This window comes from Pan paniscus, chromosome 20, assembly GCF_029289425.2.
Source record: "Pan paniscus chromosome 20, NHGRI_mPanPan1-v2.0_pri, whole genome shotgun sequence".
NCBI lineage: Eukaryota > Metazoa > Chordata > Mammalia > Primates > Hominidae > Pan > Pan paniscus.
The window spans coordinates 22,794,757-22,806,637 of record NC_073269.2 but is presented as its reverse complement, the minus strand read 5'-3'; the positions used below and the strand labels follow the sequence as shown (position 1 = coordinate 22,806,637).

Sequence of the window (11,881 nt, the reverse complement as noted above, 5' to 3'; positions counted from 1 at the left end):
TGCCTCACCGCAGCCTTGCCGCCACCTTTATTGGGCACTCAGCCCTGAGGCTCTACACACACGCGCCGGGGGATGGGAGGGGATGGGGTGTCACTCGGGGCAGGACCCTCTGGCGGGAGGACGGGTGGCTGGTGATAAGAGCATGGCCCCGGGGCCCGGCGCCTTGGCCCCCGGAACGCTCTGTGACCCTCGCAGCTGACCTGGCCTAAGGGCGTGCAGAGTCGTGACCTGGACCACCCGTGGGTGAACTGGCTCCCCAAGTTCTGGGCTCACTTGGGGGCATTGAAGGGCACGGCCCGCTGGTTCATGGGGTTGTCAGGAGAGCGGAGCCACTCCTTCTTGAGCAGCTGTTTCAGCTGCGACAGCCGCATGTTGGGGTTCTCTTGTTTGAGCCGCGGCAGCTGGGCTTCCTCAAAGGCTGTGAAGGCTGCCCGCATGCGTCTTTCTGGGTGCCGGTCGGCCGCCTCCTCCGCCACGCTGGGGGTGGACATGAGCGTCAGGGGGCCTTGGGCGCAGCCTTACCCCGAAAAGCCCGGCCCCGCCCCCCGGTAGCCCCGCCCCGGTAGCCCCGCCCCCGATGACCAGCTCCACCCCTGGGAAAGCCCCAGGCCCCGCCCCGTTACCTGAGCACTGCAATGGCGTCCTCGATGGTGCGCGCCTCCACGCTGCCCTCCTCCAGCACGCGGCGGTTCACGTTCTCCTCCAGCGGCACCTCCAGATGGCTCTTGGCTTTCTCGGCTGGTTGGGTGGGTGGGTGACAGAGACAGAGAGAGATAAGCAAAGATGCACAGTTCCAAGGAGATGAGATAGAGACTGGCAAGAGAAGCTAGGGGCGGGAGGAAGGCGGGAGAGATGAGGGGGGATGGAATCGCGACTTCAGCTGATAAGCCCTCTTGGGACAGGTCCCACCCTCCCGGCGCCCAGTTCTCTGCCTTACTTTCCGGCAGCCCTGCAAACAAGAGGACCCCGGGGGGCACAAGCCCTGAGGATGTCTGCTCACGGCCAGGCCTACCAGGAGGCGGCCTACCCACCCACCCTGCACCACGTGGAGCCCCGGCAGCTTCTCTGGGGGCCAGGAGGGGGCTAATGGACTCAAGGTCCACTGCCTCTGCAGTGGGCAAAAGTGCAGCTCCAGAGCGGGATGCCGCCCGACCTGTGTCCGGGGCCTCCCTGAGCTGATGGTCTCGGCGCAGCGTGTCCTCGATCTGGGCCCGGGTGACCTTGCTGGACGTGGCCACCCGCGGCGCCTTGCCGCCCTTGAGCTTGGAGTCTTCCTCCTCCAGTAGGCGCTGCGTCTCCTTCTTACGTTCCAGCTGGTCGAGGCGCCGCTTCTCCTTCTCCTCCTGCGGGGGCAGCGTGCATGGTCAGGCAGAAGACCCCACACCCCCGCGCCACCCACTAGCCTGGGGTTCGAGTTTTCATCTCAGCCAACGAGGATTTAGGCTCTGTGCTGGGTGCAGGGGACATGCCAGGAACAAGATAGGTCCCGGTGCTGCCCTGGGCGGGGGATGTGAGACCAACAGGGGAACCTTGGACAGGGCGGGTGGGTGGCTCTTGAAGAAGTGAGGCTCCTAGGTCCGAAGAGGGCCGGCCAAGGGGGAGAGCTGGGGAACAGGAGCGTCCTTAGCAGCAGGGGTACCAGTGCAAAGGCGCCGAGGCAGGAGCCATTTGTTGTAACAGGAACAGCTTGGAGGCTGGAGTGGGAGTGAAGCGGGAGGGGGAAGAGGCCGGGAGGGAGACGGCTGGGCCATGCGGAGCCTCTGGGGGCCAGGGAGGGGTTCATGTTGGATTCTAAGAGCCGTGGGAGGCCTGGACCCGTTTCAGGCTAGGGCAGGGGCTCTGCCCTTATGAGTCGGGCAGCACTGTCCACGTTTCCCTGCCGTGGGTCACTGAGGCTGAAACTGATTCCACATCGGCCGCCCAGGGAAGCCCTGATGCTGGCTGGATGAGGGACATCTGGGCTATGGGACTTGCCCTTGCCCTGGCCTGCACGGACCCCAGGGGGCCGAGCGAGGCCACGGTTTATATACAGTGCTGCTGGAAGCTCAGGGCAGTACTCTGCCCACTGCCTGGCACTCCTGCAGGGCCCTGGTCTCAGACACCCCTGCCTGCCCCCTCACTGCCTGAGACTCCACCATCTGACTCTCACACCTTCAGCCTTCCCAGGGACGATCCCCACACCTGCAGTGTCCCCCTGGGACACTACCACTGCATCTCCAGATAGATTTGACAGAAGGGAATGTCGCAGAATAGGGGTGGACGCACCTAAGGACACTGCCAGGGCCTGACCCCTACCCCCACCTGCACAGCAGGAAAGTGGAGGGGGCGGTTAAAGTCAAGGCTGTTGGAGTGCACAAACTGTGCTCCCATTGCTGTGCTGAGGAGCCTCAGTTTCCCCCTCGGTCAGAGGCAACGTCCCGAGGCTCCCCGACTGATGCGTGTCACACACACATTCTGCCTCAGACAAGGTCTCTCTCAGTCGCCCAGGCTGGAGTGCAGTGGTGCGATCTCGGCTCACTGCAACCTCTGCCTCCCGAGTTCAAGCAATTCTCATGCCTCAGCCTCCCAAATAGCTGGGACTGCAGGTGCCCACCACCACGCCTGGCTAATCTTTTGTAATTTTAGTAGAGACGGGGTTTCACCATGTTGCCCAGGCTGGTCTCGAACTCCTGACCTCAAGTGATCTGCCTGCCTTGGCCTCCCAAAGTGCTGGGATTGCAGGTGTGAGCCACTGTGCCTGGCCAATGCATGATGTTTGAAGTGAGGAGAGGTATCACTGGTGGGGGACTGACCAGGAGGGGTATGAGGGAAACTCACGGGGGCTGAGAATATTCTAGAGAGCAGGGGTTGACAAACTATAGCCAACTAGCCAACTGCCTTCTTTGGTAAAGGTTTTTTGTGTTTTTTTCGTTCGTTTGTTTTTTCGAGACGGAATCTTGCTCTGTCGCCCAGGATGGAGTGCAGTGGCGCCATCTCGGCTCACTGCAAGCTCCTCCTCCAGGGTTCATGCCATTCTCCTGCCTCAGCCTCCTGAGTAGCTGGGACTACAGGTGCCTGCCACCATGCCCAGCTAATTTTTTGTATTTTTAGTGGAGATGGGGTTTCACCGTGTTAGCCAGGATGGTCTCGATCTCCTGACCTTGTGATCCGCCCGCCTCGGCCTCCCAAAGTGCTGGGATTACAGGAATGAGTTACCGCGCCCAGCCCCCCTTTTTTTTTTTTTTTTTTTTAGGCGGAATCTTGCACTGTCGCCCAGGCTGGAGTACAGTGGTGCAACCTCTGCCTCCCAGGTTCAACCGATTCTCCTGCCTCAGCCTCCGGAGTAGCTGGGATTATGCACGCCCGCCACCACGCCTGGCTAATTTTTTGTATTTTTAGTAGAAATGGGGTTTCACTATGTTGGCCAGGCTGGTCTCGAATGACTGACCTTGTAATCCACCTGCCTTGGCCTCCCAAAGTGTTGGGATTACAGGTGTGAGCCACCATGCCTGGCCCCTTTGGTAAAGTTTTATGGGCACGCAGCCACACCTATTTGCTAACCTACAGTCAGTGGTGGCCTTCGTGCTCAATGATAGGGTCTAGTGGCTTCCTGTCTGGCCCTAAGTGAAGTCTAAGCTATTCACCACCTGGCCCCAATTGCCTGTCCAACCCCCTCCATACCTTGTCCCGGATGCATGCAATACAGGTGTGCTCAGAGGTACATGCTTTCTGACCCACACTCCTAGGACAGGCACGCTTTGCTGTCCCTTAATCAAATCTCTTAACAGGCCAGAGGCGGTGGCTCACGCATGTAATTCCAGCACTTTGGGAGGCCGAGGTGGGCGGATCACTTGAGGTAAGGAGTTGGAGACCAGCCTGGCCAACATGGTGAAACCCCATCTCTACTAAAAATACAAAAATTATCCAGGCATGGTGCCATGCCTGTAATCCCAGCTACTTGGGAGGCTGAAGCAAAAGAATCGCTTGGACCTAGGAGGCGGAGGTTGCAGTGAACTGAGATCACGCCACTGTACTCCAGCCTGGGCAACAGAGACTGTCTAAAAAAAAAAAAAAAAAAGGCCAGGTGCGGTGGCTCACACCTGTAATCCCAGCACTTTGGGAGGCCGAGGTGGACGGATCACTTGGGGCCAGGAGTTTTAGACCAGCCTGACCAACATGGTGAAACCCCATCTCTACTAAAAATGCAAAAATTAGCCTGGCATGGTGGTGCACACCTGTAATCCCAGCTACTCGGGAGGCTGAGGCAGGAGAGTTGTTTGAACTTGGGAGGCAGAGGTTGCAGTGAGCCGAGGTCGCGCCACTGCACTCCAGCCTGTGCGACAGAGTGAAACTCTGCTTCAAAAAAAAAAAGCCTCTTAACAAACGAGAAGGTGCCAGTCTGGCTCCAGCTCTTCCTCATAGCCACGTGATCTGGGCTTTCTGCCTTCTCTGCCTCAATTTCCTCATCCAGAGGATGGGGCCAACCCCAGTGGCCAAGACGCAGGCCACAGGGAGGACTAGGCCAATGATCCTGACACTATGGGCGGAAAGGTCTCTGGATTCTGTCTGGATACTGGATCTTTTTGTTTTATTTTATTATTTTTTTGAGATGGACTCTTGCTTTGTCACCCAGACTGGAGTGCAGTGGCGCGATCCCGGCTCACTGCAACCTCCACCTCTCAGGTACAAGTGATTCTTGTGCCTCAGCCTCCTGAGTTGCTGGGACTACAGGTGCGCGCCACCACGCCCAGCTAATTTTTTTATTTTTAGTAGAGATGGGGTTTCACCATGTTGGCCAGGATGGTCTCGAACTCCTGACCTCAGGTGATCCGCCTGCCTCGGCCTCCCAAAGTCCTGGGATGACAGGCGTGAGCCACCGCACCCGGATGGATACTGCATCTTTGACAGACATTGTTTTTCCTTTTGAGTTTTCAACTTTCCTATAGTGTCAAAATTTTGATGATCCCCCAACCCCCAAACTATAAATATCTCCATGGACCCAGTGCAGCAGGGTGGGTAGGGGTGGGGCTGGAAGAAAGCCAGGGACATTGAATGTGTGCTAAAAACAAGGCAGGAGCTACCCTTCACAGAAAGACAATGGGAGGCCAGGCGCAGTGGCTCATGCCTGTAATCCCAGCACTTTGGGAGGCTGAGGTGGGAGGATTGTTTGAGCCCAGGAGTTTGAGACCAACTTGGGCAACACAGTGAGATGACCCCCACCCCCTACACAAAATACAAACAATAGCTGGGCGTGGTGGTGCACGCCTGTAGTCCCAGCTACTTGGGAGGCTGAGGCAGGAGGCTTGCTTGAGTTCGGGAAGTCAAGACTGCATTGAGCTGTGATCCTGCCACTGCACTCCAGTCTGGGTGACAGAGCAAGACCGTCTTTAAAAAAAAAAAAAAAAAAGATGACGGGTAAAACAGGTGGGAATGTCCAGATTCCCCCCAAGAACTGGGCATGTTGTCAGGATAGCAGCCCCTAAGCTGGGGGGTTGCCTAGAGGGCCAGTGTCTCAGCTACCCAGGGTGTGGAAACCAGGAGCTGTGGCTAGCATGGGTCACTGGCGCCACCTACTGGGCCAAGCAGGTCAGCATCAGCCCTAAACCACAACCCAGACACCAATGAAGCATGGTGCTTGGCCCTGGGCTTTTTGATCCATCTTGAGTCACAGTCTCATTCTGTTGCCCAGGCTGGAGTACAGTAGCACGATTATAGCTTACTGCAGCCCTGAACTCCCAGGCTCAAGTGATCCTCTCACCTCAGCCTCCCAAGTAGCTGGGACCACAGGCACACACTACCATGCATGGCTAATTTGTACATGTTTTGTGGAGATGGGGTCTTGCTATGTTGCCCATGCTGGCCTCGAGCTCCTGGCCTCAAGCAATCCTCTCACCTCAGCCTCCCAAAGTACTGAGATTACAGGCATGAGCTACCACGCCAAACCACGGCTTTTAAAAAATAAACACCTGGGCCGGGCACATTGGCTCAGGACTGTGATCTCAGCACTTTGGGAGGCCAAGGCAGGCGGATCACCTGAGGTTGGGAGTTCGAGACCAGCCTGACCAACCTGGAGAAACCCCGTCTCTACTAAAAATGCAAAATTAGCTGGGCATGGTGGCACATGCCCGTAATTCCAGCTACTCAGGAGGCTGAGGCAGGAGAATCACTTGAACCCAGGAGGCAAAGGTTGCGGTGAGCTGAGATCGCGCCATTGCACTCCAGCCTGGGCAATAGAGGGAGACTCCGTCTCAACAACAACAAAAATAAAATAAACACCTAGAAGAACCTGTGGACCTGGGTCAACAGGTTGGAAATGGGGGCCTGATCACAGCGTTTCTCAGCCTCAGCACTGCTGACATCTGGGGCTGGCTCATTCTTTGCTGTGGGGGCGTCCTGTGCATTCTAGAGTGTCAGCATCTCTGGTCTCCACCTTCTAGATGCCAGCAACACCCCCTCTCCCCGAGTTATGACAACCAAACACATCTCCAGGTGTTGCCAAGCGTCCTCAGGGGCAGAGTAGCTCCACGGTGAGAATGACCATCTAGCCCAACCCTAACATTACTCAAAGGAGAGAAACGTCCACAGAGAGCAATGACAGCCTCACTGTCCACAGACAAGCAAGATTGTGCCACCCCAGGCCCTTTCCACACACCATTTCCTCTGCCTCCCTCCCCTCTGCCATCTCCAGTGCCTCCTGGCATTTTGCTTTTTGTTTTCCGAGACAGTGTCTCACTCTGTTGCCCAGGTTGGAGTGCAACGGCACAATCTCAGCTCATTGCAACCTCCGCCTCCTGGGTTCAAGCAATTCTCCTGCCTCAGCCTCCCGAGTAGCTGGGATTACAGGAGCCTGCCACCATGCCTGGCTAATTTTTGTATTTTGAGTAGAGTCAGGGTTTCACCATTTTGGCCAGGCTGGTCTTGAGCTCCTGACCTCAGGTGATATGCCCACCTCGGCCTCCCAAAGTGCTGGGATTACAGGTATGAGGCACTCTGCCCAGCCTCTTTTTTTTTTTTTTTTTTGAGATGGAATCTCGCTCTGTTGCCCATGCTGGAGTGCAGCGGGGAGACCTCGGCTCACTGCAACCTGCGCCTCCCAGTTGAAGCAATTCTGCTTCAGCCTCCAGAGTAGCTGGGACTGTAAGTGTGCGCCACCACGCAGTTAATTTTTGTATTTTTAGTACAGACGGGGTTTCAACATGTCGGCCAGGCTGATCTTGAACTCCTGACCCCAGGTGATCTGCCTGCCTCGGCCTCCCAAAGTACTGGGATGACAGGCGTGAGCGACAGCGCCTGGACCCTCCTGGCCTTTCAGACCAAAGCTCAGAGGGCCCTCTCGCTATTCACCCACATTGACATAAGGACCACTGGCCTTGGCCACAGGGCACGCGGGCCGCGGGACTCGGAGTGCACGCACCTTGCGCTGCTCCTTCCTCATGACGTGTTTGTCGTCGTCCTTCCAGTAGGCATCCTCCAGCTCCTTCTGCTTCTTGGCATCAGCGGCCGCCTTGGCCTCTGCCCTCCGTGCCCGGGCCGCTGCCGACTTGGTGTTCTCACCCTGGAACTTCTTGGGCATCCCTCAGCAGGCTGCGGGAAGAGGATGGGGATGGGGGAGCAGGGGCCGGAGGGGACATCGGCACTCAGCACCCCCAGAATCACACTTGGGCAGCCAGGACCCTCTTGGGGCCTCCGTGGCCTTCTCTGTATAAAACAAGGGCTTTGGACTTAGCGCTCTCCTTATAAAAGTTTATTAAGGCAAAATTCACATCATGACACCAAATGAGCTCATTTAGGCCAGGTCTGGTGGCTCACACCCGTAATCCCAGCACTTTGGGAGGCCGAGGCGGGCGGATCACTTGCAGTCAGGAGTTCGAGACTAGCCTGGCCAACACGGCAAAACCCCATCTCCACTAAAAATACAAAAATTAGCTGGGCATGCTGGTGTGCACCCGTATTCCCAGCCAGTCAGGAGGCTGAGGCAGGAGAATCGCTTGAACCCGGGAGGTGGAGGTTGAAGTGAGCCAAGATCGTGCCACTGCACTCCAGCCTGGGCGACAGAGTGAGACTCCATCTCAATGAAAGGAAAAAGAATCAATTTAAAGGTGTACAATTCCAGCCAGGCACGGTGGCTCACGCCTGTAATCCTAGCACTTTGGGAGGCCAAGGTGGGCGGATCACCTGAGGTCAGGAGTTCAAAACCAGTCTAGTCAACATGGTGAAACCCCGTGTCAACTAAAAATAAATAAAAATTGCTGGGTGTGGTGGCGGACGCCTTTAATCCCAGCTACTCAGGAGGCTGAGGCAGGAAAGCCGCTTGAACCTGGGAGGCAGAGGTTGCAGTGAGCTGAGATCGTGCAACTGCACTCCAGCCTAGGCGGCAGAGTGAGACTCACTCTCAAAAAAAAACAAAAAGCTGGGTGTGGTGGCACATGCCTATAATCCCAGCTACTCGGGAGGCTGAGGCAGGAGAATCACTTGAACCCGGGAGGCGGAGGTTGCAATGAGCTGAGATCACACCACTGCACTCCAGCCTAGGCGACAGAGCGAGACTCCATCTCAAAAAAAAAAAAAGGTGTACAATTCAGTGTTTAAGTATATTCACAGCGTTGTGCAAATACCACCTCTGTCTAGTTCCAGAACACTTGCACCCCCCAAAAAGAGGCCACATCACCATCAGCAGTCACTCCCTATTCCTCTTCCCCTAGCCCCTGGTAACCACCAATCTGCTTTCTGTCTCTGTGGCTTTCCCTGTTCTGGACATTTCAGTCCATATCAATGGAATCACAGGCCGGGTGCGATCGCTCACGTTTGTAATCCCCGTGCTTCGGGAGGCTGAGGCAGGAGGATTGCTTGAGGCCAGGAGTTCAAGACCAGCCTGGGCAACATAGCAAGAGTCCATCTCTACAAAATAAAAAATAATTAAGCACAGTGGCTTGTGCCTGTAGTTCCAGCTACTTAGGAGGCTGAGGTGGAAGGATCGCCTGAGCGTAGGAGGCTGAGGCCACAGTGAGCTATGATTGTGCCACTGCACTCCAGCCTGGGCAACAGAACAAGACCCTGTCTCTTAAAAGAAAAAAAAAAAAAAAAAAAGGAAACAAGGAAACAAGGCACCAATACATAGATGATACAATGTGGTTGAACCTCAACAACACAATACTAAGTGAAAGAAGCCAGACACAAAAGGCCACACAGTGTGAGAGTACATTTATTTATTTATTTTGGAGACAGGGTCTCACTCTGTCGCCCAGGCTGGAGTGCAGTGGCGAAATCTCGGCTTACTGCAGACTTGACCTCCTGGGCTCAAGTGATCCCCCCACCTGAGCCTCCTAAGTAGCTGGGACTATAGGTGCAGGCCACCATGCCTAGCTTTTTTTTTTTTTTTTTAAGGCAGGGTCTGACTATGTTGCCCAGTCTGGCCTTGAACTCCTGGGCTCAAGTGATCCTCCCGCCTCGGCCTTCTGAAGTGCTGGGATTACAGGCCTGAGCCACTGTGCCTGGCCCTTCGTTCCTTTTTATGGCTGAATATTCCTCCACTGCATGGATATGCCACATTTTGTTTATCCATTGTCCACAGCTAGACATTTGGGCTGTTTCCACGTTGGGGCTTTTTTTGTTTTGAGACAGAGTTTTGCCCTTTCACCCAGGCTGGAATGCAGTGGCACAATCTCGGCTCACTGCAACCTCCACCCACCCGGTTCAAGCAATTCTCCTGTTTCAGCCTCCCAAGCAGCTAGGATTACAGGCACCTGCCACCACACCCGGCTAATTTTTGTATTTTTATAGAGATGGGATTTCACCATGTTGGCATGTGCCACCATGCCTATCTGATTTTTGTATTTTTAGTAGAGACGGGGTTTCACTATGTTGGCCAGGCTGGTCTCAAACTCTTGACCTCAAGTGATCCGCTTGCCTCGGCCTCTCAAAGTGCCTGGATTACAGGTGTGAGCCACAGTGCCTGGCAATTTCTGCTGTTTAAGCCACCCAGTCTGTGGTATTAGTTATGACAGCCCAAGCTGGAAATACAGACACTTTTCTCTGTGTGGTAAACACTCACTCACTTGCACACACGTCATTCAACAAATATGTACTGGGCACCTAATAAGTGTGCGATGCTGGGGAAAGAGGTGGCACAAATGAGCTTTCTGCCTGCATGGGACTCCCAGAGAAGAGCCAACACATGCAATCAGAGTCCTAATAAGGACACGCAGGGCGCTGGGGAAGCCCGGAGAGGGCTTCTGATCCAGCCTGGGTCAAAGGGCTTCCTAAAGGAGACATCTAAGGAAAAGTCTGAATGAGTGGGGGAGAGCGCAGCCTGCACGCGGGATGCAGGAGGTAGGCTGGAAAAGGGGGCGACTTGTATTCCAGGGAGATGGGAAGGTGTGGAGGGCGTTAGAGCCGGGAGGCCCAATCTATGGGTCACACAAGCCCTCTGGGGTTAGTGAGGATGTGGACTCCCCAGATGGCAGGAGCTGGGAGCCCAGGCGGGACCCAGGGAGTGGCTCAGGCTGGGCGAGGGGCACACTTAGAAGCGAATCAAGACCCATGGGGATTAAGACCCCACGGATGTGAAGGCAAAATAACAGAATACAAAATTCAACAATGCCTCCTCCAAGCAGCCCTCCCGGCTATCCCTTTTGAAGTCCCCCACCACTAATCCCCCTACAAGAGCCCGGGGGCGTCCGCGCCCAACTCTGTCCCTCTCGAGACCAGAAGCTGCCTAGGGGCAGTCCGGGGCCAGGTGGCCTCGAACATGCTGTCGCGTCGGGCTTCAGTCGTCTAGTCTGGAAATGGGCATCGCCCCCAGCTAGGTGCGGTTCAGACTGGACGCCGGAAGTGCTCCCGCCTCCCAGCACCCCTCCTCCAGCCTTCCCAGGGGATGGTCCCAAGCCAAGCAGCCCCCGCCCCGCGCCTCTGCTCCCCGAACCCGGGTTCCGCCCGCGCCGCAGACGCTCCTACCTTCTTACCCCAGCGCCGGCCCGGTCGCGCCTCCGTGACGTCATCATGGGGCCTGCGCGCTGAGCTCCTGGCGGCGCGCACTCATTGCGCCTCGGTACCGCCGCCATTTTGGTAAAGAAAAAGATGGCTGGGCCTCGGACCCAAGCCAGGGTAGTCAGCCACTTCTTTGTCTCTTCAAAAAGAGGACACTTAATACGCCCTCATTCCCTACGCTCATTTAATATGTTGATGAACCAGGAGGGGCGGGCAGAGGCGAAAATCTAGAACATTGCCTTTACCAAGATGGCCGATGCCCGGATGAAAGATGGCAGCTGCGACTACACACGTGGTCCGGCGGCTTCAGCCTGGAGCGGCCCGGCCGCCAGAGCGCGCCCGCGGTCCATGAGGGGAGGTGGACCCGGTATAGCCCTGAGGAAGCCTCTCCGTAACTCTTCGCAATCCCTTAGCGCTTTAAAAGTGCTTTCCTAGTCCTGAGTCTCTGCGTCCCACTAGTGACGCTGGGGCGGGGCTAGGAGAGGGGAGATAAATGGGGCAGAGAAATTAACACACACCGCGCAGTCCAGGTGGGGAAACCGAGGCTCAGAGAGACCAGGAATTGAGTTTGGCCAAAATGTAACCGCGAGTAGGCTCATAACCGCGAGTAGGCTCAAATTCCGTCTCTTGCTCCTGCCAGTGCCTCTTCCTGGATTGCTGACCTGCTCCCCACTTCTGCAATATTATTTATTAATTTTATTTAGAAATTAGGTTCAAGGCGCCAATTTGTCTTAGGCACTATACTTTAGATTTTCTGTATTTACTACTTCTCGGTGTCCTCAACAGTAAAAATGGCAGTATTAGGGGTCTAAGGTTACACTGGTCCTGACTGTGGAGAGGGAAAAGCAAATGCTTTGGGGGCAGTTCAGGTAGGAGTAGTTGACCACAGAGTCCATTCCCTAAAAGGCATCCCCCC

The 11,881-nt window shown here is 55.7% G+C and overlaps 1 protein-coding gene across 1 annotated transcript; it reads right to left on the bottom strand.

Moving 5' to 3' along the window:
- CCDC124 (coiled-coil domain containing 124) lies at positions 1-11,262 on the bottom strand. Its single transcript, XM_003817785.4, has 5 exons — positions 10,933-11,262; positions 7,394-7,563; positions 1,154-1,343; positions 624-738; positions 1-477 (listed from the first exon to the last, which is right to left on the bottom strand). Exons 2-5 carry the CDS (start codon positions 7,550-7,552, stop codon positions 270-272), a joined length of 672 nt encoding a protein of 223 aa, XP_003817833.1. The 5' UTR covers positions 7,553-7,563; positions 10,933-11,262; the 3' UTR covers positions 1-269.
- Between the last annotated feature and the right edge of the window lie 619 nt (positions 11,263-11,881).

Excerpts from the sequence above, each read along its gene's own strand:
- CCDC124 (XM_003817785.4), bottom strand. The coding sequence starts at position 7,552 with ATGCCCAAGAAGTTCCAGGGTGAGAACACCAAGTCGGCAGCGGCCCGG. Across the intron at positions 739-1,153 it reads CAGGGAGGCCCCGGACACAG|CCGAGAAAGCCAAGAGCCAT; the intron begins GTCGGGCGGCAT and ends CCACCCAACCAG. Across the intron at positions 478-623 it reads GACGCCATTGCAGTGCTCAG|CGTGGCGGAGGAGGCGGCCG; the intron begins GTAACGGGGCGG and ends GTCCACCCCCAG.